The sequence below is a fragment of the Tachypleus tridentatus genome, chromosome 7, assembly GCF_004210375.1.
Source record: "Tachypleus tridentatus isolate NWPU-2018 chromosome 7, ASM421037v1, whole genome shotgun sequence".
NCBI lineage: Eukaryota > Metazoa > Arthropoda > Merostomata > Xiphosura > Limulidae > Tachypleus > Tachypleus tridentatus.
In genome coordinates this window covers 137,504,830-137,532,807 of record NC_134831.1, presented here as the reverse complement: position 1 = coordinate 137,532,807, position 27,978 = coordinate 137,504,830, and the positions used below count along the sequence as shown (strand labels likewise).

The 27,978-nt window shown below is 33.5% G+C and overlaps 1 protein-coding gene across 5 annotated transcripts in view; it reads left to right on the top strand.

The window, feature by feature from the left end:
* Nucleotides 1–26,819, top strand: part of LOC143256689 (cyclic AMP response element-binding protein A-like) — a 56,166-nt gene extending 29,347 nt beyond the window's left edge. For 3 of the 5 annotated variants that reach the window (XM_076514236.1, XM_076514234.1, XM_076514237.1), the window contains exons 5-12: nucleotides 733–950; nucleotides 3,615–3,758; nucleotides 11,421–11,479; nucleotides 11,847–11,915; nucleotides 13,578–13,671; nucleotides 15,649–15,712; nucleotides 16,145–16,214; nucleotides 23,338–26,819. In XM_076514236.1, coding sequence (XP_076370351.1) covers nucleotides 733–950; nucleotides 3,615–3,758; nucleotides 11,421–11,479; nucleotides 11,847–11,915; nucleotides 13,578–13,671; nucleotides 15,649–15,712; nucleotides 16,145–16,158 — 662 coding nt within the window. In that variant the 3' untranslated portion in view covers nucleotides 16,159–16,214; nucleotides 23,338–26,819. Of the gene's footprint in view, nucleotides 1–732; nucleotides 951–3,614; nucleotides 3,759–11,420; nucleotides 11,480–11,846; nucleotides 11,920–13,577; nucleotides 13,672–15,648; nucleotides 15,713–16,144; nucleotides 16,215–21,790; nucleotides 22,039–23,337 lie in introns of those variants that run through there. The other 2 variants (XM_076514235.1, XM_076514238.1) reach the window with 2 other exon arrangements.
* Nucleotides 26,820–27,978: the final 1,159 nt, after the last annotated feature.

The window sequence follows — 27,978 nt, the reverse complement described above, 5'->3', positions numbered from 1 at the left end:
GAAGTTCAAAAACAAATACTCCATCGTTTGGTATGGACTCTACATAAAATATTTCAGGAAAGCATTAATAAATTCGTTCTTAATTGGTCATCTAGACGTTACTAGTAATGGTGACGAATATTATTTTTGCCACGAACAGAGGGTTTATTCTCTTTTTTCGTTTAGATTTTACTTACTGATAAAGTATATTTTATTACAGTTTACAGTTGTTACAATGAGTAAGATTAGTTTCAAGAACAGGTACGACGTTTAGATCACTTTGAGATCTAATAATGATCGCACCAGTGATCAAAACGTTGTACCTGTTTGAGAAACTAATCTAACTCACTGTAAAATCTGTAAATTGTAATAAAATATATTTTCTTACTTGTTTTAGTCAAATGTGTAAATGCAATACTTATTTCCAAGAGTTTTACAGGAAAGATGGAAGTGTCATTGGAAAGCGTATCTTATACAAAAAGGGTCGTATTTGAAAATGTATGAAAGGTAAGGTCACGTACAAATAGTTTTACGCGTGAGAAGTTCCGTTCGTGGCACTTAAGGAGGAATGACCTTTGATATTTACGAAAGCGTGTGACCAATAGATAAGTGCATTTATATTAGCATTTAGATAGTAATTTAAAAATAATATGTAAACAACATTTAAATTGAGCTTTACTTCTGGAAATTTCTATTTTCATTTTTGTTTAAGCGTGTTGTGTTAAAAGTGCTCATCTTCCCTTTGTTACCCAGGATTTTCTCTTCCCCCGACTCCCCCTTCAAGCAACAGTAGTGATTCTGATGGAAGTTTATCACCAATTCGCTGTTTAAATTACCCATCTCCACCACCAACGGTAACTGTTAGTGCTCCAACTTCCTCTTCCAATAAGAGTGGCTTTCCTTCACCCATAATCGTTATGCCATCATTTTTAAAACGATCAAAATCTCCATTAGTTATAAGTAATCAATCGGTAAGTATTATTTGTAATAAAATATAGTTTGACTCTTAAACAATGCTATTTTTTTCCTAAATATGTTTTGTTTGTTTTTGTTTCTTGTTTGCCACAGCACGACGGCTCATAGAATGGCTAAGTTTTTGTTTGTTTCGAGCACAATCTTTTTAACTCATAGCTCCGCCATCTTTTGATTTTGCGATCTAATTACAGGAAGTCAAATTATTTTGATTGATGTATTTGACAACGCCTAAAGTCTCATAGATTGATTTGCTCTAATCCCGCCTAAAAGATTTTCATTTTGAGGATATGTTGGTAGAGATCCTTATCGATAATAAAATAAAATCGTGTGCTCGCTCCACGCTTCATATCGTTGGCGCATAAAAATATAGCAACCAATAAGGAAAAAATCTCGCATTAATTTACTCTTAGCCTGCCTAAAAAAATTAAGTGCCGCGGCTATTGAGGGTTTCCTTTTGCTTTGCTTAAGACAGAAGTAGACAACCTAAGATTAGTTCGTTTACATTAAAATACATATATACACAAACCTATCAACTCCAAATATTTTGACATCATTCCTAGCCTCCTGACAAATTTATTTGTTTTTTAATTTTTATCAGTCTTTGTCATGGCAGTAGACGAATACAGCCAATTCACGATCGCGGAAATCTAACGAACAATAACGACTTGTCATCTCATGTGCAGATGACGAAATTGTTATACTTAACCAAACAGTATTATTTGACAACAACCTAACTCTAGTTATTTCTCTACCTTGATATTAAGTAAGATATTTGTTGCAATCACTCTTTTAAATGTCTTTAGAATGCTTAATTCTGAACTTAAATATAAACAATTTTGTTCAGAGGTAACTCCCATACATCTCATCATTACGTTCATTTTGATATAAATGTATAAGGTTTACAGATGTGTATAAATTAAAACAACTTTTTGGATCTTACTATAAGCCCCAATCCTCCAGCGACTCAGCAGTAAGTCTAAGGGCTGATAATGCTAAAAATCAGGTTTCGATGTCATTGTTGAATAGAGCTCACATAACTCATTCTGTAACTTTGTACATCACAACAAACTAACAAATATATTGTAAGTTATCGTAAATTCAAGAACTCGGTTGTCATTTTAATGGTTTTAATTCTCGTGGTACTGGGGATTTTTCAAGATGTGTAAATGAATTTACTAATTGTATTAGTTTCGATACTGGGGTCAGAAGTGAACTAATGGTTAAAGTGTTAGACTATGGATATGCAGGTCCACTTTTGGAATCCTCCTACCGTACATAATAAAAAACAAATGCAGTCAAAGTTGTTTTTCTGAACTTAAGTTCTTGTTTCTTCTTTGTTTATGGAGGTTACAAATATCCTTATGAAGGCCTAACGCTATTACCTCTTCACAGTAACACTATTCGTGTTTTATGAGAATAAAAGCAAAATATGATTAATTATGTATAATTTCAACTGAACATAAAGTTGAATTGTTTTTAACGTATTTACTCAATAATAATTTAACTATTAAAATTACGTGCGACTAGGAATTTATAAATTGTAAATAGTTGATTCAGATCTGAATACAAATGTTGAAAATTAATGCATACATATAGCTATATAGGTGACTACATATATTATATACCATTGTAAATAAGAAATTATTTGTAGTAGCCAAAGGTTCCATATAACTTGCATGATCTTCTATAAATAGCTAATGACTATTTCTGTTAGAGCAACTAACTTAGCCCCCAAGTGGCACAGCGGTATGTTTGCTAACTTACATCGCTAAAAACCGAGTTTTGATACCTGTGGTGGGCAGAGTACAAATAGCCCATTGTGTAGCTTTGTGCTTAATTTAGAACAATAACTAACATCAACAGCAAGTAATTGAAGACGTAAAAATGTACAAGAAATATTTTTCAACTATTGATTTCAATAAAAATAACTACTTTGCTTTATTTCAATGCTATGTTGTTACATGTTCAAATTAATATAAGCCTTATTAGCTTTATTCCGCTTCGTAGGTCTGTATGCTTAATGAATTAATGAATCTGACATGTACGTGTTTGTTCGAATGTTTATTTAACGTTAGTTTTATTTGTGCTATTTAGTAAGTCGTATTGTTCAATTCTATTAACAGGTGTCATTCCAATTTGTACTTTCTTAGAACTAACAGGCTTCAGTTTTCTTTTCTAACTTTATATGCTAATATCAAGCTTGACTTTGTCAAATGGTATAATTTTTGTTGTGTTAGAGTATACTTTTCCATAAGGACGGTCTTGTTTGTAATGTATATAATATATACGGATAAAAGAATCATGCCAAGCACGTTTAGATCGTTAGAGACATATCGCTGAAGGTTTGGACAACTGAACTTCTGACGTCACTTATCTTATTGTTTTATATTTTCAAGGCATGTAATGCTACATATTTATATTTTTAAGTTTGATTTCTAATTCGTATATTTTTATTAGAGCTAACAAAATCTGTCAAACATGATGATCCTGTCATTTTTAAACTTTTAAGCATATAAAGATTATACGAAATGTTACTGAAAAACTTTTTAATTGGTTTTAGAATTTATTCTATCACGGATTAATTTTAAGAAATCCTAATTTTGTGTTAAAGTGGTGTAAATGTTGCTTGATGGTGAAATAATAATAATGATGATTTTCAGAAAGGTGAAACAGGAGTATTAGTACTTACAGAGGAAGAAAAACGCACTCTGCTGGCAGAGGGCTATCCTATTCCTCAGAGGCTTCCCCTGTCTAAAGCAGAAGAAAGGTCACTAAAAAAAATTCGTCGAAAAATAAAAAATAAGGTAACGTTCTTATTCAGTTTTATTTATTTAGTAGCAGGGACCCGCAAAACATTTGCGCTCAAATTGCAATCTTTCTGGCGTCAGTATTTCTTTAAATACAATATTTAAAGAATAGCAAACAAAATTGAATCGCAGAAACCAAAATCTGTATTTCGTATAAATTGTAAGATCATTCATTTTAGGCCTAACAGTAGTTACATTTTTATTAAGTGCAGTCTATACTTGATAAAAAGGTAAATTAACGTTGTAACGAGTTTGTTTATTGCTTTAGTCATGGTTAAATTGTATGGTATTGTCAATAAATAAGCTTGTGATGCTATTCTACGACATAATGTTAGGCCTTTTATAAACTTTAAGATTTTAAAGTTTTACTGTTTTAATATTTTGTTGTACAAAATGTCTACTTTACATCTGCTTCTTATTTACATCTTTTGATGAAATATGCACGTTCATGCAACTACAAATTACAGGTGCACGCGCATTTTCGGAACAGATGAAAACTAAGTTTTGTTAATAACAGATGGAAATGGCGCTTTAAAAATTTTTGGTATTTAGTTCCATACAAATGCGGCAGAAATGCATGATCTGAACTGGGAAGTATTGTGTCAGAGAATAACACGCATATTGGTTGCTTGGAGATATCGGAGTCTGTCATTGAAAGGCAGTTATGGTTGTGAACTCGTTAGCTTCCAGTGCTATTTGGTATTATCTGATGGTCTTGCCGATAGAAAACAGGATTTATCTGACAATTAAACATGATATTTTACAGTTTATATGGAATGGTGGAGTATATAAAATGCGTTATGAAATTTTGGCATCTTCGAAAGACAAAGGTGGTCTCAATTTAACAGACGTCAAGATGAAAAAGGCGGCGTTTAGATTAAATTGGTTCTTCAGATCAGCAGATTATAACACATTTTCATCTCTGTATATCCTCTTTGCCCATCTTTCAGGCAAGTATGGTGATTTAAATCTTGGGCATGATGTGTGGTATTGTAACATGACACATGATGAATGTTCCTACATTTTATTGTGAAGTATTAGAGTTTTGTAAAACGCTCGTTAGGTGTCGTCGAATCTTCCCAAATAACTTGTTTTCCGGCAATCACTGTTTCTCAATGTTTTTGTTCCCACTATGGGATTAAAAACATTCTATAATAAAAAAAAATTATTAGCGTGGGACTAATTCGCTTAAGGGACTTCACTTACGAAATTGTCCCTCGTTGGCTTCCCTTAAAAACTTATTATCGAGTTACGTCAGGATGTATCTGAAAGTGTGATACTTGTTCAAGTCAGACAGTATTACAAAAAGTTATATGATGCTATTCCAGAAGAATAGAAAGACTTAGTTGAAAGAGATTCCCCCAATTACAGGTACGACACAATTTATTTTTGAGATGTGTGATTCAGATGGTGAAAATGTTATCTACTTAGATGATCTTCCTGGTAAAAAACTGATTAAGTTAATATACCAGAACTCCATCTCCGCTACTTAAGAAATTAATGCTTGGAAAGATATTTTAAGAGATACTAACTGGAAAAAATACATAAATATACTTATCACCCATTTAAAGGCTTTGTCTTTGCTGATGTTGATTATTTATTTTATCACAATGCTTTAATGACGAACAATAAACTTGTTCATATGCAAAAACATGATACTGGTTTATGTACACTTTGCAGTAAAGACACTGAAACAGTTAGACATTTATATTGCCAGTGTCCAATAGTTCAACCGTTATGGACGTTAGTTTTCGACACTATTTCTTTTATCATTCAAAAATCAGTACCAATGAATCAGAAACGGCGAATTCTTGTACAGGGCTTCCTAGAAGGATTAAGAAAATATGACAGCCTACAGTGTATGTTTTTGATTACATTAGCTAAATTTTGTATTATGACTGTTAGGAAAATTTGTTTAGCCAAAAATATCCATTTAAATCTGTTGTCATTTTATAAAGGTCAGTTAAGAAAGAAAATAAGTTTTGATTATTCCAGGTATGTTATTCATAAGGATGTCAATTATTTCTTTCAATTTTATTACAAACTTGTTCGTCCTTGTTCACAACGTTACATTATTGTGTGTCCTTTAATATGAGCAGTTACGGATAGTATTAGGTGCATTCAATTGTATATAACTGTGTATTTGATTTTTGTACTTGTTTTGTATGTAATATATGTGATTATGAGGCCTCTTTATGAGGTTTGCAAATAAAAAAAAACCAAAAGAGATGGTTTTGCATATAAGTGATGAAAGCTAGCAAAATAATAAGAACATAAGGGCCTAATATTTGTTGTACACATCATACCTGGTTTATTGTGCTGTTGTTGTTTTCTTGTTTTCAAAATTCCTCCATTAGTGTTTTGATTTTAGTTTTTGTTTTTTTATTTATACGTGTAGGAAGTATTCCATTTAATATTATTAGAACTTACCATTGTTGTGGAATAAAAGGATCTTGATGCTTTGATTTTCTGTCTTTTAAACTACTGAAGCAGTGTACTGTTCTTTGTAGGGCAGATAGGATTCGAATTTATAGAATGTATTTTACAAATTATGGAGTATAAGCCTAAAGAGGCTTTAGTTGTATAGGTCAGTACTTCTCAAACATATTTTGTCCATTAAACACTTAAGGTCTAAAACTATTGAGGAATCTCTTAAGAAATACTCTTATATTAAAGTTAGATCATAAGGAATTATTATCATAAAACGTTTCAAGTTTTTTTAGCCAATGATTTAGGGCTACGTTGTATCAATACTTAAAATCACTAATTTTGTCATGTTATGAAATATTCATAAACTCAGGACTAATTTGTTGTTTTCTTTACACTGCACTCGACTATAATTAGCAACTAACTTATAGCAAGTCATCATAATGGTCTCCCATAAGTTAAATTTTCTTACAGAACCACAGTAAAACCAGTTGTCTCAAGAATGTTATTTGTTTTCTTTAAAAGTATTAAGTGCACAATTTATTCTTTCTCACAAAATAATATTGGTCAAGTTTTATGTTTTAGGATTTCATTTATCAAAAACATCTACCAAAATCATATTATTATTGAAACCAGGTTTATGGCCAATACCCTGATTTTTCAAGATAATCTCTATACTATACTAAAATTAAATCAGTGTGATTTTGTAACTTAATATCAGAAAATAACAATGAAGTTACCCACTCTCCTGGCTAGTAATATTAAAAACTCAATGTTGTGTTAAATGTGGGGTTTATTTTCCTGTTGTGGCCACAGAAGCTCCCCAATGTGTCTCTTCTCTTAAGCAAATAAACAAATCAAATCTAATTTAGTTATGAGTCTTTTTTTTTTTAAACTTTGGGAAATGTTTGTTAGATGCAACAGGTTACTGTTTATAATTAAACTGTTTACCTTGATACTGGTCACAAATTTAATGATAGATTTTGCTAGTACTAACTTGTATGTAAATAATTTAGTGTATATTAACATCATCATAAATTACATCTACATGAAAATTGTTTCCAGTTTTGGATTAAACTCATTTATCTAGACTTGCCACCTCTAATTTGTCAATATTAGTTAAATATTTTTATATAATAATTTATTCTGAAGGAGGTTAAATAAATGAGTTTTAGAATCAAACATACTAAAAATAAACCACTTGTTAAACAAGTAGTATTTATTTAGCTCACTGGTTCTTGTTGCAAAGTATTTCTATTGCAGACAGAGAAAAGTGACCTAATAGCATGTGAACAAGTGAAATAAAGAAGTGTACTTGAAGTTGGCATTAGAGAAGTGGGCCATTAACTCGTGTATGTTTCCCTGTGATAGGGTTAAAATCGAGAATGGTCAAAACGGTTATAGTATACCAAGGTGTATTTGTTCGAGTGCTGTAAAATGATAAATATTCACACTTGTATAAAATATATGGATGATATTTGTACATCATGCAGATTACGGAGGAGTAAAGGTGGAAGATAAACTTGATCAATCAGACTGATTGATTTTCATGTTGCATGTGCATCTTGGAAGTGGTTTAAAGCATTAGGCCTCCCTCTATGTTTCTGGAGTCTTCTGATAGGTTTTCTATGAGCTTTTGGACTTGAGGAAAAGACAATACAGGTCCTTATCCTGCTCTTGCAAGGATGTAGATATCCACTAAGTGATGTTTTGGGTGTGCTTGACTTTCCAAGAGTAGTCCATCACATCCTAGACACACTGCACTTTGGGGTACATTGTCTCTTACCCATCTTCAATTGTGGGATTGAGTTATTCTATTTGTCTCTTTGTTGCACCATCCTCTTCCATATAGATGTGCTGTCTTCTTGTTCTGCTATGTCTGGTCCTTTTGATCTTATTTTTCATGATGAAAATATATGTTACTTATATGTGGTACATTGCACCTCTTCATTTTGATCTGTTCTACTCAATTAGGGGGCATTGTTTGGATGCGTCTGGAGGATACAATATGCCTCACCTTTCCTCCTCCAATTCAGTGTTGGATTCAAGCTAATCTTGTGAGCCAAGGGAGAGTATCATACCAGAAGTTTAATTTTCTTATATGAAAATGCATTTGTGGTGTGTAAGTGGAGTGGAGGTACCATTACCACCCTTCCTTCCCTTTATCTTCTGGTGTTCATGTCTCTTGCTAAACTTTGAGGTGATAGTTTGATGATGATGCATGCAGGGAGTCACGTGATAGTAATGGAGAGGTGGTGCATAATGATTTACATTAGAGATGTATTGGAACTTTGGATTCCAACATAGGGAGGGATGAAGGTTTGTGGCATCTGTTCAAAAAGGGGTTCACAAATAGAGGGTAGCACAAAATGAGGAAAGCTAATCTCGTGAGAAAAGGGTAATACCTTTTAGAAATACATTTTCATTTAGAAAATTATAACATGCATATTTTGAATCCTTAACCCTTTTACTTTCAATGCCCAGTGCAAAAAGTCTTAATTAACTAAACTAAAATCCCTTAGAAATAAGCAGTTTTCTAGTTAAATGCCTTTAAACACATTTTTCTCAAAATCTGAAAGTCAACATTTTCATTAGTGGGTTTAACTCATTTTGGATCTGTTGATAACATAGACTTCACAGTGGGAATAAATATGTATCATTAGTGTACACAGTCATGTGAAAAAGTTAGGACACCCTATGAAAACCTGTGTATTTTTGTAACATTTTTGAATATTATAGATATTTAATCTCAATTTTAACAATACTGAGAGATTTATAGGAATATAACTAAACAATTAAACATGAAGAAAAGACTTTTGAAGATCTTCTGTAAATGTCATGCCACAAAAATGCATATTCTAACTAAGGAAAAAGTTAGGACACCCCCACATTTATTCCCACTTAAAATGGCTCAACTCACACACAGGTGTATCACACCAGGTGCACATGATTAGAAGATCATTACTCAGCATTTTGAATGAGGCTTGCCCTATTTAAACCTCAGACATTTAGTTTGATGTGCTCTTAACTGTTGAAGTGAGAGTGAGCACCATGATGAGAGCAAAAGAGCTGTCTGAGACCTTCAGAAAGAAAATTGTAGCAGCTTATAATGAGTCTGGTAAGGGAATTAAAAAGATCTCAAAAGAGTTTGAAATCAGCCATTCTATTGTCCAGAAAACAGTCAACAAGTGGAGGGCTTTCAAAACAACTGCCAACATGCCCAGGTCTGGTCATCCAAGGAAGTTCACCAGAGAGCAGACCGCAAGATGCTAAAAGAGGTCTCCAAACACCCTAACATGTCATCACGGGACCTTCAGCAGGCTCTGGCTACTGTTGATGTGAAAGTGCATGCCTCTACAATCAGAAAGAGACTGCACAAGTTTAACTTGCATGGGAGGTGTGCAAGGAAGAAACCTTTGCTCTCTAAGAGAAACATCAAGGCCAGACTGAAGTTTGCCAGAGAGAATGTAGACAAAGACCAGGACTTCTGGAATAACATTCTTTGGACAGATGAATCCAAAATTGAATTATTTGGACACCAGAACAGAAGGCATGTTTGGCATAAACCAAATACAGCATTCCAGGAAAAGAACCTCATACCAACTGTGAAGCATGGAGGTGGAAGTGTCATGGTTTGGGGCTGCTTTGCTGCAGCAGGACCTGGACAGCTCATAATCATGGAATCCACCATGAATTTTACTGTGTATCAGAGGGTGCTTGAGGATCAAGTGAGACCATCAGTACGAAAATTAAAGCTGAAGCAGAACTGGACCCTGCAACACGACAATGACCCAAAACATACCAGTAAATCTACCAAGGACTGGCTGAAAACTATGAAATGGAGAGTCCTGGAATGGCCGAGTCAAAGCCCATGTCTTAATCCCATTGAGATGCTGTGGGGTGACTTGAAATGGGCTGTAATGCGAGAAATCCCTCAAACATCTCACAGCTGAAAGAATTCTGCATTGAGGGGTGTGGCAAACTTTCTTCAGACCGATGTCGGAGAGCAGTAGATGGCTACAAGAAATGTCTCAGTGCAGTTATTTCAGCCAAAGGGGGTAGCTGTTAAGGGGTAGGGTGTCATAACTTTTTCCTCAGTTAGAATATGCATTTTTGTAGAATTACATTTACAGAAGATCTTCAAAAGTCTTTTCTTCAGGTTTAATTGTTTAGTTATATTCCTATAATCCCTCAGTATTGTTAAAATTGAGATTAAATATCTATATATCCAAAAATGTTACAAGAATACACAGGCTTTCATAGGGTGTCCTAACTTTCTCACATGACTGTATATAGTGTGTACTAAGGTAAAGTTGATAAGAAATTGGGTTTTTATCAAATTACCATTAATTAGTCACTGTAGTATATGTCTTGCTTAGGGCATACTCACTAGTACTGTAATCTGACTTTAAATTAATTTTTGGAATTTCCCTTATTTCAGACTAATTCTTCACATCCCATCAAAGTCTGGATCTATTTTCAGGAGCATTCAGTCATGATTGCAGAAGTTATCAGGAACATAAAGCATTTCTTTAATAATATGCACAGTGGTAGTATTATACAACATATGTCAGAATATATCTTCACTTATTTCATCCAGTATATTTTCATACAAAAGCAATAGTATGAAAATGTGTTTTTCCGATAAAAAGGCTAAATCTACATTAACACTATGTAAATGGTATATACCTCACATGGTGACAAACCTGAGGGTGGAAAGAGGCTGTTTTCAACCCTTGGTGTATGTTTGTTTGTTAGCAAGGTTTCTTAAAAATGATTGAATAGATTTAGATGAAAGTTCGTATACATTTATATTATAACCAGATTTAAGTGATTATTTTTAGAGGGTCAAGGTCACACAAAAAATTATCTGTTGTTGCTCTATATTTCAATCAAAAATGATTGGATTTTGATAGAAGTTGGACTTGTTTATAATATTATTCCTCACTGTAGTACCAGAAGTGGTCTGTTTCTGATAATGGCAGATACATTTTCATATTTTAATTGTTTCAATTTTTTGGCACACATTTTCAAACTACAACTTATTTCTGTGTTATGAAATGATATTTATAGAGTAATAGCATTATATATTTTAGTGAGATTTATGTTGTATTCTTGCACTCAGAATGAGCAGAACAAAATACAGTATTTCAATTAACAGTAATTTTATAGTATAATGCATGAAAGAAATAACTGTCATTAAATCAGTTGATAACAGTTTGATATTTACAGATTTCAGCCCAAGAGAGTAGAAGGAAAAAAAAAGAATATGTAGATACTTTGGAAAAAAGGTATGATTTTAGCTTTCATATTTTAATGCTGTAGGATTTGATGTTAAATGTAAATTATGTTAATGTGGCAGTTATTTTTTAATTATTCTGGTCATAAAATATGAAAATAATAACTGTTATGCATTTAATGTTTCCAATCTCCTTTTACTATTTTGATTTAGTTTATGTGCTCAGAAAGCATTAGTGTATTACATCTGAAAGTTTTGTGACAGATGTATTAGACAGGTTCAACAAATGGCATTATTATATAGTGTTAGCCACAATATTTAACTCAATTAGTTGAAGATTCTCTAAATTTGATTTATACAGTTCTTTTATTTCATTAATTAGTAAGGAAGTTATTTTGAATTTAATTATTGTTTATTAGTATGGAGAAACTAATGAGTGAAAATGATGACTTCAGAAAGAAAGTGGAGACTTTAGAGACTACCAATAAGTAAGTATGTACCATAATTTGATGTACTATAACCTGTAATTTAAGTGTATAAAGGTCAACACCTGCAGTTTATTTTTTAACTTCCTATGTTGTTTTGGAGAGTACAAGTTTTATATAGTTAGTTATCTTACACCTATAAAACTATCTCTTTTATGTGTAACATAAACTTGGATCTTCTTTATCTAATGTATCTCCTGACAATCATTTTAGCATAGTTTTAATACTAGGATTTAAATTTCATCTTCTTTAGGCCTTATTTCAAGATGTATGTTTGTTTTGTATGCATTTTATGTATCAAGTGCTTATTCAGTGACAAATTACTGATTATCAGTTTCAATAGATTTTTACATAACATCGCAAAACATAATACAGTAAATTTATATGTAATAAATAAATGTAAAAATAATGTAAACAGTTTTATGTGTTATTTTATTTTTTACACCTAACAATTTGTATATACAGTCACCTAGTCTCTGGCTACCCTTGTGGTCTGTACCTTGTGTAGGCTAAAAGCCATGATTCTTTTGTTGCAATTCATTTGAAACTTGATGACTTGACACTACAAATGGTACTTAAAACTAACCATTGCAAGACTCTTTAGGTAACATTTTTCCCATTCCAAAATCATAAAAGCATTAAAAAAAACAATTTTAGTGTTTCAATAAAAAGGATGTTTGTAGTATTGAACTTTATTGGTAGAACAAGAGAAGGTGTGATTCTGGCCTGAAGATAAGGCTACTCTGATTGTCTATCAGTCACACGTCGGAGGTACTGAAGAAGATTAAATACTGTGTTAACAGAAGTAATCCAAGAACACAGCAGTAATATGCAACTAAAGTATAACACCCTACCTTTTGAAATTGTAAATGAGATAATTCGCATAGATTTAGGTTTACAAGAGGTGTAACAGTGATGTGTTAATAAGTTTTCCCAAACTGTGTATGTACATAGCTTAAGGTGTATGGGGAGCTGTCAAAAGTTATATGAGTGATGTCTACATGTGATAAATGGAAGTGTGTTATCACATTATATAAATTGTGTGTACTTAAGCGATTGCAACAAAACTGGGTAACTTGTCATTTAAAAATGGAACCTGTCCAAACCTTATCCCTAGTTCTTCAAGGCAAAGCATCCAATTACAGTGAAATTATTTATACACTTTCAAAAATTGTGGGATCCTGCATAGAACCAAGAACTGTGAGTGGAGTTTGCAAACAAATTAATTTATGATGTTTATTAACACAGCATACTAAAAACATCTCTCATGGACTTCTGTGCCTCTGGGTTGCTTGAAACTGACCCCTGGAAGTCATCATCAGTGGAATTTGGTGATTTTTTTTTTTTTTTGTAAGACATAAAGAGGAATGGAACAACATTGATTTCAGTGTATTGTGCAAAGGTTTCCCACAGTGGAAATCACATTGCATAGCACTAGTTTATTACAGATACCACTACATAGAACACTAGGATGATGAACACCTGTCTGCATTAAAAATAAAAGGAAAGGTTTCATATGCTTGATATACATTGTTAGAAATGAAAGTAACGTTTATAATTTAAATATTCACTGTGTTTTGTGCAGCTTCAACCTAATGTTATGTTCAAAAGCAGAATTTACAAAGTTTGTATTTTCTTATTTATTGTTGATTTGTTATTTTTTAGATCCCTTCTCTTGGAACTTCAAAAGCTGCAGTCTCTAATTGAGGTTGGTTGTCTTAAGAAAAACAAAGTAGCTGCCACTCAAACAGTTTCAAAGGTAAGAAAAAATTACAGTATTCATTTTTTCTGTAGTAATACATAAACCACTATTGATATAAAACTTTGTTTTGTTTTATTGCTTATTGCATTCTTTAAATATTAGGTTGGTAGCTTTGTATATAGATATATTAACAGACAAAAAGCACTGTGTGTGATGCAAGTACTGAAAGAGTAGATTAAACAGTATAATAGCAACCAGTTGGCTCATCATTAGGTTTGGACTCTTTGGCAACCAGTCGGTTCATCATTAGGTTTGGACTCTTTGGCAACCAGTCGGTTCATCATTAGGTTTGGACTCTTTGGCAACCAGTCGGTTCATCATTAGGTTTGGACTCTTTGGCAACCAGTCGGTTCATCATTAGGTTTGGACTCTTTGGCAACCAGTCGGTTCATCATTAGGTTTGGACTCTTTGGCAACCAGTCGGTTCATCATTAGGTTTGGACTCTTTGGCAACCAGTCGGTTCATCATTAGGTTTGGACTCTTTGGCAACCAGTCGGTTCATCAGTAGGTTTGGACTCTTTGGCAACCAGTCGGTTCATCAGTAGGTTTGGACTCTTTGGCAACCAGTCGGTTCATCAGTAGGTTTGGACTCTTTGGCAACCAGTCGGTTCATCAGTAGGTTTGGACTCTTTGGCAACCAGTCGGTTCATCAGTAGGTTTGGACTCTTTGGCAACCAGTCGGTTCATCAGTAGGTTTGGACTCTTTGGCAACCAGTCGGTTCATCAGTAGGTTTGGACTCTTTGGCAACCAGTCGGTTCATCAGTAGGTTTGGACTCTTTGGCAACCAGTCGGTTCATCAGTAGGTTTGGACTCTTTGGCAACCAGTCGGTTCATCAGTAGGTTTGGACTCTTTGGCAACCAGTCGGTTCATCAGTAGGTTTGGACTCTTTCATGCTAAAAAAAATCATAATTCAGTACACATGGTGGTCAGAGTACAGATAGCCCATTGTGTAGTTTTGTTATGGGGTGCTTCTGAGCACTGGATATTTGACTTATATTTGAATAACTTGCATGTCTAGGTGCATGCTTATTGATATTAAAAATTATGAATGAACATGTCTTAATTCTGTGAAGGATCTTTCATCGGTAGGCCAGTATGTGTTTTCCAGCAGGATAACGATCTTATCTAAAAACTGTTTGTAATCCTTTCTTGGTTTAACTTAAGAGTGCTTAAGTTTTGGAGTCACTTAATCATAATCAAAAACTTAATCACAACATAGCTGTCTAGTAACTAAATATAATAGAAATATGATGTGTAATTTCTCTTGTTTACTATTAACTTTAATACAGAAGATGTAAGAATATTTTAAATCAAGTATAATTTTAAAATGAAGTACAGGTGTGTATATGTATGAATTAACTAAGTAAATGGAACAAGTTTCATAAAGTTTAATTTTTTTTTTTACTTTGGTTTACCAGTGAGTGTTCAAAGCAAATATTGGTTTGATACAGAAAAGCTGTGAATTACTACTAGGAAATCAGTATTAAAACTCTAATTAATATTGACGTCATCAGAAACTTGAAGTAGCATTTGCAAATATTAGTTTTACTAATTCCCTTGAAAGTAGGTTTAGTTTTTTGTTTGTTACTGTTGAGTTCCTGCTCTATTTTATAAAGCCTGGTCAGGCCTAAGGGGAATTGCACATTGCTACACTGTAGTTAAGAATGGTTGTTGACGACTGTGATAAATATTTAAAAATCAAAAAGCTCTTTGAAATATTGTGAGGAATTCATGGTTGTTAGAAGGTGCATTAAAGTAACAACAGTTAATAGTAGAAACAACAAAGGGTATATGCTTATCACAAAAATAAGTAGTATATGAGTTTAATTGTAATGTACTACTTGTATATTCAAATATTACATCCAAACATTAGATTGTCATAGTATCTGTACATGCCCTAGTCATTCCTGTGAAATTTCTTTATGTTGATTTATAAAATAATTAAAATTTATTATTCATTCATCTCTTTAGCTTTTGGACAACACTTCAATGGGAATTTCAATGGATACTTTAGATCTTTTTGAAAATTGTGAAGGTAAGGACATTCAGAAGCTTAAAATATATGTTTTAATGAATATATTGTTTTTGTACTTGTGGAATAGTTAATGTTTTTAAGGGCATCTAACAGATTGTCTACTGGTGGGACAGCAGTAAGTCTATAAACTGACAATGCTAAAATCTAGAGTTCAATTCTCTGTGGTGGATACAGCAGATGACCCAAAGTGGCTTTGCTCTAAAACAAGCCTACAAGATTACGAAACATTGAAAAATTATTGTTGCAAATCTGTCATTTAATTAGTGCTTTATTATTTACAAACATGTATCTAATGTTTTGGTATAAAATATGAGGTGATAATAGAAACCTACAAAATTAAAATAGTTAGTGCTACATTTTTGTCATTTTAAATAAAAATATTGTAATAACCAATATAAACTTTCTTAACTTCCACTTCCTTTTATTTTGCAGATAAAACAAGGTAGCATTATGTGAAGTGTTATCAAAGAAGAGCTGTGAGGCTGGATTTATAGCAGTCATGGTTAGTAAGATTTCATTCTGAGTAGATAAAAGAAAACAAATAAACAATATTCTAAAGGATGATGAAAGGAAATAATATTGAATTGGCCATGAAAATTAATCATTTGTATGTAATATGTACAACATACATGTAGGTTTTAAAAATGTTTGTTTTTAATAATAAAATAACACTCTTAAACCACATTTTTGTTGATTTTGTTTTATAAAAGTCACATTTTCCTAGAGTATTGCTGTAATAAAATTTGGACATTGTGTTTTTAATGCCAGTAGTCTGATGATATTAATATTGTTAGGTCATAATTACGTACATCTATTTTCATAGTTCCCTCGGTGTGGATTCCTGTATGTGGTGAGGGGACCTCCCAGGGAAGGTTCTGTTCTATCTGGTTACCTTCTCTGGGATCTAAACATCCACCCACGTGTTTGCCGTGCGTGGCGACTCGTGAAGGGGAGGAGAAGATCCTGGTGGTTGAGGGGTCCAACTCTGACACACCACTTTGGCCTCGAATTCCTGTAGACGGGTGGCCTTTGGGTGGCCCCCCTTGGGTCAATCGGCTGGTCCACTTGGGCTAGAGTCAACCAAGTACCAGTGTTCGAAGTTCTCAACGGGTGTTGTGGACATTGTGCCTGATGCTGGTGTTTGGGTATAGTGCTCACGAAACCCTGGCGTTGCTGCATTGTCCTTGCATGACTTTGTAGTGCGTCCCCTTGTAGGGCTCCATGGTGGGTGGGGTCAGTGGGTACCGAAATTTTTTCCTTTTCCTATGGATCCTCCAAAAAATTTAAATAAAATTGTAAAAAAACAGTCAATGGGTAAGCGACCACATCTTGAATACTCAGAACAGCAATCGTCAATATCAGTAACACACGTACCTCATTTTCTTATATTACATTCTCTTTTGGAAAAACCTTTAGGGCAAATGTCCCCTTTTTTTATTCAAAAGGGACTAGAGGAACTTGCTGACTCTCCAAAGTCAGTAAAGAAACTTCGATCTGGTGACATATTGGTTGGAACATCCACATCCCAACACAGTGAACTCCTCTTGAATTCAAAGGCAATTGGGGATATACCTATTGAGGTTACACCCCATGCTACCTTGAATTCTTCACGAGGAGTTATTGTTGAAAGGATTTGAAGAACGTTCCCAGTCAGAGATTCTCGCTGGTCTCTCCACTCAAGGAGTTTCTGCAGTGAGGCATCTCCACTGCAAAGATGGAGTTACACTGCCAACAAATACCCTCGTTTTAACATTTACTTCACCACGTGCACCTGCCACCATCAAGGCAGGTTATCTCATTTGCAGGGTTCGCCATACATACCAAACCCTCTTCGATGTTTCCAATGTCAGAGATTCGCCACTCAAAGACATCTTGTCGTGGTTCCCTGACATGTGCTCGTTGTGGAGGCAAGGACCACGATGCCTATGACTGTGACATGAACCCACATTGCGTAAACTGCAATGATTCTCACCCCTCTTACTTTCATTCTTGCCCAAAATGGTTGGAGGAAAAGAGGTGCAGCATTTGAAAACGACACATAACATTAGTTATCCTGAGGCTCGAAATTGCTGTCCACAACTCCATCTCGGACATATGCTGCTGCACTTCATTCCACAACTACAGTGGGAGTGCAGACAGATCTCTCTGTACCTCCAAGAGAATCGTTTTCAAAAACAAATGAAAAGCCTTTTGACCTCCGTGGTTAAAAAGGTTGATGAATCGACTTCCACACCTGTCTCTGTTCCTCCCATATCTTCCAACAAACCTCAAGATCCATGTCCTTCAGTTTCAAATACAGGCATTTCTTCTGATACATCTTTTTCTCCCACCACAAGAGACAAAACAATTATTCGTTTGCATCCTCAGTCACTGGATTCCCCTTCCAATAACAAAACCTGCCCACCCGACCCAGAGCAGGATCCATGGAGGTTGATAGACCTCCTCCGACTAAAGACAGTAAAGAAAAAAGACGTGGTTGTAAACCGAAGGGTTCTCTAGCCACTTCACCTACCTGTTCTTAAAAATGGCCACCTTGATACAATGGAACTGTCGAGATTTACGTTCTAATCTGGATGATATCGAAACGCTGATTGCTTCCTACCATCCTGTTTGTCTTTCTTTACAAGAAACATTTCTCAAAACTGCTGATACTGTCTCCATTCGGCAGTTTTCTCTGTACAGAAATGACAGGTTGTGTGATGGTCGAGAACATGGAGGGGTGGTACTGTTGGTTGATCAACACGTGCCCACCCTGTCTTTGTCACTCAACACACCCTTGGAGGCTGTAGCCATCCGTGTTTCCTTTGGTCATACCATCACTGTTTGTTCTCTGTACCTGTCCCCTGGAGAGACATATGATCAATCAGATCTTGATGCTCTCGTTGAACAGTTGCCATCTCCATTTCTAATCCTAGGGGATTTTAATGGACATCATCCCCTCTGGGAAAGTGCTATTATTGATGGGAGGGGCCAATCTGTAGAGCGGATGCTCTCTGATCACAATCTTTCTCTTTTCAACACTGGTGCTTCCACTTACTTTCATACACCTAGTCAGTCCTTTACCGCTATTGATCTCTGTTTGCACCCCTTCATTATTCTCCCATTTTTCATAGAGGGTTGACAGTAATCCACTAGGCAGTGATCATTTTCCGATCCTTTTGAGAGAGACTGGCCGTGGTCGATGCCACCCTACCCGTGTGCCCCGGTGGAAGCTGGATCAGGCAGACTGGTCCACTTTCACTGCCATCGTAAATCAGCCATCAATAGACAACTGTGTAGCAGCGGTAACTTACTGTATTACACATGTAGCTGCTCAGTGTATTCCTAAAATCTCGACACGTTTTCCACGATATCCTCGTCCGTGGTGGAATCCTGCTTGCCAATTAGCACGGAAGGCTCAAAAGCGGGCCTGGGATACTTTTCGTAGATATCCCACACTTTCAAACCGGGTTGCTTTCCAACGGGCCCGTGCACATGCTAGGTGGGTAAGACGTCAAAGCCAGAAGGAATCTTGGATTAAGTTCACAACCAGCATATCTTCTACCACCAGTTCCAAGATCATATGGGACAGGATTCGACAGATTAATGGGCACTACAATTCTGTCCCCCTCTCGATCTTACTCTCTGATGGTCAGGAGGTGACTGATGTTCGGAACATCGCTAACACTCTAGGTGAAAGCTTTTGGCGGGTATCTAGCACTTCTGCTTGTTCCTCCACCTTCCTGGCCATCAAGGCTCGGGCAGAGCGATCACCTCTTTCCTTTCGAACTGACTGTTTCTTTGACTATAATTGTCCCTTTACCCTGGTGGAACTAAAAATGGCCCTTCATCGGTCTGCCAGTACGTCTGTTGGACCTGATGATATTCATTATGACATGCTGCACCATCTATCTCCTGCTTCTCTTGATGTCCTTCTGATTGTTTTCAACCGGATCTGGCAGGAGAATGTTTTTCCTGATGCCTGGCGCCAGGTTATTATTTTACCTTTCTCTAAGCCAGGGAAAGATCCCAAGATTCCTTCAAACTACAGTCCAATTGCTTTGATGAGCTGTCTCTGTAAGACATTAGAAAGGATGGTTAATGCTCGTCTTGTTTGGTTCCTTGAATCAAACAACCTCCTCTCGCCCACCCAGTGTGGGTTCCGTCGACAGCACTCCACCACAGACCACCTAATTCGTCTTGAAACTTCTATCAGAGAAGCCTTTCTCAACCGCCAACATCTTGTATCAATATTCTTTGACATAGAGAAGGCTTACAACACAACATGGAGGTATGGCGTTTTGGAGACCTTCATACATATGGGTTACGTGGCCATCTACCCATGTTTATTAAAAAATTTTAATGGACAGGAGATTCTAAGTTCGTGTGGGTTCGACACTTTCCCGTTCTTTTGTACAGGAACTTGGAGTCCCTCAAGGCTGTGTATTGAGTGTTACACTCTTCAGTATAAAGATAAATGCCATCACTGAATAACTCCCTCTCACTGTTGTGAATGGGCTGTATGTCGACGACTTTCACATCTCATGTCAGTCGTCAAACATGAGATATATTGAGCGGCAACTACAAACTGCCCTCAATTGTGTACGGAAGTGGAATCTGGCGAACGGCTTTAATTTCTCTCTCTCCAAATCTGTATGCATGCACTTTTGCCGCACTGTCCTGGCGAGTTGTTATTATACTTTTGCTGTATATCATTTCACACTTTTACTACTTTACTTTTTAGTACTGCCCATATTGACTCATAACCTGGAACCAGGACTGGAAAGACCAACTTCAGGTGACTGATGGTGGTTTTTATACTTACCTGTTGGTCTTCCTGGCAGGTTATGATCATTACCATTCTGCTACAGGTAGTCCTTTACAACTTTGTTGACTGGATGTCAACATTGGTTTTTACGCCATTTTCTGTTTTAATTGACATTTTACTTTTATCTTCAATTACTTTTACAAATTTTACTCCATTTACTTGACTTTTATCTTTTTTACTGGACATTTGGCTACTCATTATTACGATTTTGCGGAGTGTCTTTTAAAACTTTTATTCTTTTACATTTTGATAATAGCTGCTATGACACATAACCCGGAACCAGGACTGGAAAGGCCAACTTCAGATGACTGACGGTGGTTCTTGAACTTACCTGTTAGTCTTCCTGGAGGGTTATGATCATTACCTTTTTGCTAGAGTAAATACCTTACAACTTCTTATACTCTGCCTTCTATCTTAACATTGTAGACTAGGTGTCAACATTGGTTTTATACTTTTTTGTTTTACCTTCATTTCCATCTATGTCTATTACTACATTTATTTATTTATTTATTTTTTTACATTTTTACCAAATGTCTGGCGCAGATAGCCTCGCTGCTTTGTGCCATAAAACACTAAATCAATCAATCAACTATTTTCATAGTTAGTGTTTTGATGCCTTTTCTGTAAATATGAAATTTGAGAAGTCACAGTTAAATAATATTAAAAACTAGGTAATCCTTTTAGCTTATGTTTCAGTATATTGATGTACCTATATCAGTAAGTTTATCAAATGTAAGCTTTTGTATTTTAGTAATAGAAGAACTTCCAAAGTTTACTATAGTAATTTTTCACAACAATAATGAAACTGCTTATCTTGTTTCTTTGGTAGATATTGTTGAACATGTATAGCAATATAGCATAAAATGTTAATGATAATATTAACTGATCATTCTAATTTTGTGGTTTTAGCTTTTAACTCACTGTTATTTCTGTTTTGAATGCATACTGAATAATAATGCTCACTAATTAGTTTGCCCCTCAGTGGCTCAGCAGTATGTTTGAGGGCTAATAAAATGGTACTACAAATGAGGTTTTGATACACATGGTGGGTACAGCACAGCACAAATAGCTATTGTTTAGTGTGAGATTAAAACAAAAAACAAACAACAATTTGTCTTTACATTGAATATATACCAACTAAACAATACATGCAAACACAATTGGTACTTTTAATTAATGTGTATAATTGTTCAGCTAATATTATTGTTTTAAAATATTACAGCACATTAGAAAAACTATTTTAGTGAAACATTCTTTTTGTCTCATTTCAGATGTTTTGCAGTTATAAAAATGCAAGATAAAATGACCTCTCATATTTCTATTTTTTGCTTGAGCAGTCTTTGCAGCTATACAGCTAGTAATCAAAAACTGCTGTATTACTGATGTTCTGGACATATTACTTTTTTTTACAATCACAATTTAGTTGCAATGCTTTACAAATACATTACTTCAGATACCTATAAAACGTCATGAAACGTAGAAGTCACACAGCTTTGGATTCTTATCAAAACTTTCCTTTGTGAGTGAAGAATTATTTTATCTTTGATAGATGATTATCCTTTTACTGAAGTAATAAATGGTACCAATAAGTGATTATTAAACTGTGAACAAGATTCATATTGACATTTTCTGAAATTGTATAGAATTTTTCAGCTATGTGGTATAACTTAGCTCTGTAAGTTTTACCTCTGCACTTCTCAAAGCTCTGAAGCTGTATTTTAGATTTTTGTTTTGAGGTTTTCTTCCAGAAATCCCCATTTATATTTATTATGTAATTCATTTTCATCATTATTCTGACTTTGTTGTATGTACCAAAAAAAATGTACATCTAAGAAGTCTGTACAAAAGTTGAAATGTAACCTATATTTACATCTTCGACTCCATATTTTAAAATTTGAGGAGACAAAAAAATATTTTCTGTGAGCTTAAAAATATATTAATGAAACAAATACTGAACTTGCATTAGAGAATAATGTTTTCAGTACAAACAATTAAGTAGTTCTCTTTAAGAAACTAATTCTATGCAATGTTAATTATTCAGGTCTGGAGCACTTGGGTTAGGAATATTTTTCTATTTCTCCAGTAACAGAAAGTATTGTTTGTAGAATAACTACTAACAAGCACATTATTAAGAGTTTAAAAAGTATCTGCCCTCATTCAACAGCTCATGATTATTATTTTATTGGTAAACAGATTCAAGTAACTTTAGAAAAAAGGTTTAAATAGCAAACAAACACCCAGACTGGACATCTTGTGGTTTTAATTTTTTTAGATCCTATAATGCTACTTTTTAAGTTACTATTCAGCTTAAATGTTACACATTTATGTTGTTAAAAGGTGTGTTAATGTATCAATATAATATAAATAGTATGATTATTTGTTTTTAAACATTAACGAAGGGGTGTGGCATGGCCAGGTGTAATCTGAGGGTCGCAGGTTCAAATCCCCATTATACCAAACATGCTTGCCCTTTAAGCTGTGGGGGAATTATAATGTAACTGTCAATTCCATTATTTGCTGGTAAAAAGAGTAGCCCAAACGTTGGCAGTGGATGCTGATGACTAGCTGCCTTCTCTCTAGTCTCGCATTGCTAAATTAGGTTTGCTAGCACAGCTCTTGTGTAGCTTTGTGCAAAAATTAAAAAAAAAAGTTAATCTTATTGTTTAAGGGAAAGTATTAATTAATAATGTTTGAAATACTGTAAATATTGTATTTCATGAGACAAATAAATTATAGCAGTTTTGGTATGTGCTACTTATTTAAATAAATATATTAATTTATGTTACAAATAAGTAAAATAATATATATTTTGTTTCAGGTACAGAGTGCCTTAGATTTTTTACCACAAGAGTTATTGCCACACTACGTATGCCACTTACAGTCTCCAATGATTGAATAATTTTCCATCCTCTTTTACAAGTGACCATAAGGATCATAACCATACAGTCTTGTCATTTTCATTGATCGGTGGAAAAACAAAATTGATATTTTAGAAAATATTATTAAACACTAGTGGATTCAGTTATCTTCTGTTAGCTATTTATGAGAGTCATAAAAGTAGCATGAGTATTGTTTAACTTAGGTTTAAAGTTAGTGATGTATTCCATACTATAATGAATATGTATTATTGCAAAATATGATTGAGTTTTTACTTGATGTGGACAACGAAGAATTATTTTTTGACATTGAAAGTAATAGGGAAAAAATACTGTTTTAGTGAAATTCTGATGAGCTTTTCAATTAAGGTTATCAATTGTGGTTTAAATAAACTTCCTTTCTGTGTAAAAGTTCAAGTATTTCTAGTCAATACAATGTTAATGAAACATAAAGTAACCACTGAAATACCCAATTTGTAATAATTCAAGCAGTTTTAACATATACATTTGATCAACTTAGTATAGGGTTCTTATTTCAAGAATTTTCACTCATGGTACACAGGTGTATTCATTCATTGAATATTCTAATACTAAAGATTCCTTTTAAGAAGACTATAATTTTGTTTTGTTTTTTATATATATTTAAACTGAATAAAAGCTAGAGCTAGAATCCAGAGTTTAGTTACTTGTATGCATTGTTTTTAATATACTTTATTAAACATCATTTTGTAAATGAATCATCTACCAAATTGTTTCCATTTCTCACTGAAAAATAATTATTTGTTAATAAAAACTTCTTATCTCAGATGCATTGAATAAACTGGCCAGAGTAGATATGGTTTTATGACTGGGTGGTCATGTGTATGTTCTTTACATACTGGTTTTGTGGATGGTTAAATGTTTCTGTATTTTTTGTATATCAGGTTTTTATGGGTAGCTAGAAGTTTCTGTATTCTTTTAATATAAGTTTATAGGTGGTTGGATATTCTGTTTTTGTTTTGTTTGTTGTTTTGCACAAATTTTGTTTCTCTTAAAAGTGTATAAAAATATTCCCAAAGCTCATAGGAAAATCCCCACTGCAGATGTTGAGTAATTATATTTGCATAAGCACAACTGTGTGAATCTATAGTGTGTGTCATTTAGTGTATACATACTTTAGTTGAAAAAAGACACAATTTAAGTATAGCATATGATAAAATAACTGGGTTGTAGGTACTGGTTTTGTTCTTTTCTCCTCATTACCTTTTTGTCACATTCCAGTGTACATTGTTCACGTGGTCATGATTTAAACTTGTAAACAATAAGATACAAGTGTGTATTCTTCTAAATTTGTACATAATTACATGCTGTATTAAACATTATAAAAAATTTATTTTATATGACATAATCCTTTCTTAAATCATATTTTGATAATTTATCTATCAAAATGCTCTTGTAGAAGAAAGAAGCATTGCTTTTCTTGGTTCTGTCTTCTTAGATTGAAGAAAATAGAAAGTGGGCCTGTGTAGCTACTTCTCTCTTTTTTGATGTAATTATTTAAGACCTTTTAACAATTTAGAAATAGTAAAGAAGATTGTAAGGGTTTAGTTAAATTAAATATTTATCTTAAAGGTTTCTAGGAAATGGTTATTTCAGAAAGTAAGTGTATTTATACAATAAAATTTTTCTGATAGTGTTTTCTAAATGTTAGATTAATGCAGTTAAAAGTTGTTTCATTAATTAAATTTGCTGATGTAAGTGGATGGCCCCAAGCAAGTTTACCTGCAGTGTGTCTGTTTTAACATGTCTAGGATTTTGTTGGTTTTTTTTGTGTAAAAATTGTTTTAATTGGTAGTGCTAGACTATCATCTTGTATAAAATAGAGATATAAAAAAGTATTTTACCTCGTTTTTTCTATATTAATACTTTGTTGAAAATATTCTGGCTGAAATGATACTTATTAGTTCAGTGCCCTTAAAGTTTTGCTTTTACTAACATCAGAACTGTAGTGCCACCTAGTTTTAAAAGCAAATCTATTTTTGGAGTATTCTGCCATTTATTTTTTGAGATAAAAGAATATTTTTCTTCTGAATATTTGTGTGTGACTATAGTGTTTGATCTTAGCATGCTTCATTTCATTTTCTTTGAAAATACAAAACACAGTTTATTGTAAAATATAAGTGGATTTATACAGTTTTTAAGTTAAATAATCAGTAGAAGAAAAGAGTTAGATAAATTTCTTTCTTAAGCATTCACAAGCTGTTGCAAGTGATAAGAAGAATGATTTCTGTGACAATTTTCAGCATTATATGTTAGGAGACAATAGGTAGCATTCCTGGGGAATCTTTTAGTGTGGTGTACATTTTATTTGAATTGAAAAAAAAACATGCATGGTATACCTTAAATATTTGGTATACTAAGTAATTTTACTACAGAAATGTGTGTATTGAAGATGTAGATTGAAAAGCAGTCATTGCTTCTGGCTTTCAGAGTATCTAGAATCCAGGGAGATAACTACTTTCCAAATTTTGTTTCATTGACAAGACCCTTAAATCACTTAGGTAGAAACCACTGAGCTTGAAACATGTTGTCCAAAACTGAGGAATTTGAAGATAGTTACCTGAGTAAATCGTACATTAAAATTGGATTGATGACTTCCTAATATTTCTCTTATGTTAATGACACAAAATAAAAGGCAGTGTGCATTAAAAGTGGATAATTCTTAAATGTTCATTTTATTTATCATATATTTTTGGGTTCTAAAAAGTGTTACTTGTAAAATCAACTTTAATGTTGAAAGTTGCATTTTGTTGTCTTTTTCTTTAACAGTTTCTACTATGACAATGGGTTAGTGGGACAGTAAACATAATATTTTACATATTTTTGTTTTTTAATGCAGAGGCTAAAAGTATTAGTGAAAAACAAAAGTTTGAAAGTTACAATTCCTTCTATAGTAGAAATATAGTATAACTTTGAAACAGACTTGTTTGTAGGTTAGGTTTTTCTTCAAAGCCTATGATAAGGTTTTCTGAAAAGGCTTCAAACAGTTATTTGAATCCTGTTTAAGAAAGTCTTAAATCAGGCATAGATGATGATGAATTAACCCTTTTTTTTATAATATGTAAAATTTTGTATCAAAATAACCATGCAACACATTGCATCAATAAATGTCTAATATATGCCATTCCATAAAACTTTTGCTTTATTGCTGTTTGTAAGAATTAGCTCACTTAGTTTTGATAAAATTGTATTGATTTCCATCTAAGCATGAATTTTAATGTGTATAATGAAGTGAGAAAGTAATTGAGTGTACAGTATAAACTAAATGAATTCTGTCTGAAGTAATATTTTATGATGCATATTAAGTTTTAATGATGGTGTGAATGTTTGATGCACCCTAATCACTTGGATGAATTTAATCTTTAATAAAGTAAGGTTCTTCATATTTGTGTGCCGTGTTTCACTTCCAGATAGATTTCATTCATGTTAATGACAAAATATGTGCACAATTAAAAACATCTTGGGTTGCATAACGAGGGACGGCTAGTTCAGGTATCTCGTATAATTTTGTGTGAAATTCAAAACAAACCAAAACGACTGTACTAATGAAGTGAAATAGAACATTATATGATGATGTTTATAAAATAAAACAATCAATTACACTTCTAGTAAAATTAGTACGAGAATAAACAAAGTTTTTAGCATTACAATTGTATTAGTTAATGATTTTGCTCAGTAGTATTACAGATAGCTATAAAATATGTTTAATCCATTGAAACGAGGTAAATCATAGAAATTCCTTAAATATACGGGAACTCTAGCCATGTGGCGGTTCCAATGATAGTAAAATCTATCATGTGAAGTCTAATCACACTTAAAATCTAGCGACGAACATTCTAACCCAATCAAGTTTTGTTGACCTAGAACTTTGGAAACAAAATAATTTTCATAGTTTACTGGTTTACTCTATAATTTTCAAACTTAGTCATTACTAATGTCAAGTTAACCCTGTTCTTTATACATTATAAGTAAGAACTACTCTTGCATACAAGTACGTAGCAAGTAAAAAAATTGCTTAAATGTAATAATAATAATTAATAACATAAAAGAGAAAAATGTGCAAATACAACTATCCAGATTTGTATCTCCTCATATGAAGAATGTTGCCGAGACGTTATTTTCAGTCATTGAACCGTATTCGTATTATACTAATAAAATTAACGAACGGTTGAGTACTAGTTCACTGATTAGTGAACAGCACCAGGCATAAATGTAGAGTACTAATCAATGTTTACGTCAAAATGCTTACCTTTACAGTTATTCTTAGGCCTATATTAAAAACAGCAATAAAAAAAATCAAAAACACTTTCTTCCTGCTGTTACCCATAACTCTTATGTTCATATGCTTATTTTCTCCCTCAAGTACACAATAATTGAAAGAAATGGGGTTTGATTTCTAGCAAACAAAGGGATTGGGGAACAGGATTTCTACCGTTTTGCAATTTTGAAAAATAACGTTATTGAGGCTACAGTTTGGAGAGTACTAATGTATTTTACTAAATCAGTTAAGTATATATTCTCAATACAGTTGACGCAGTCTTTAA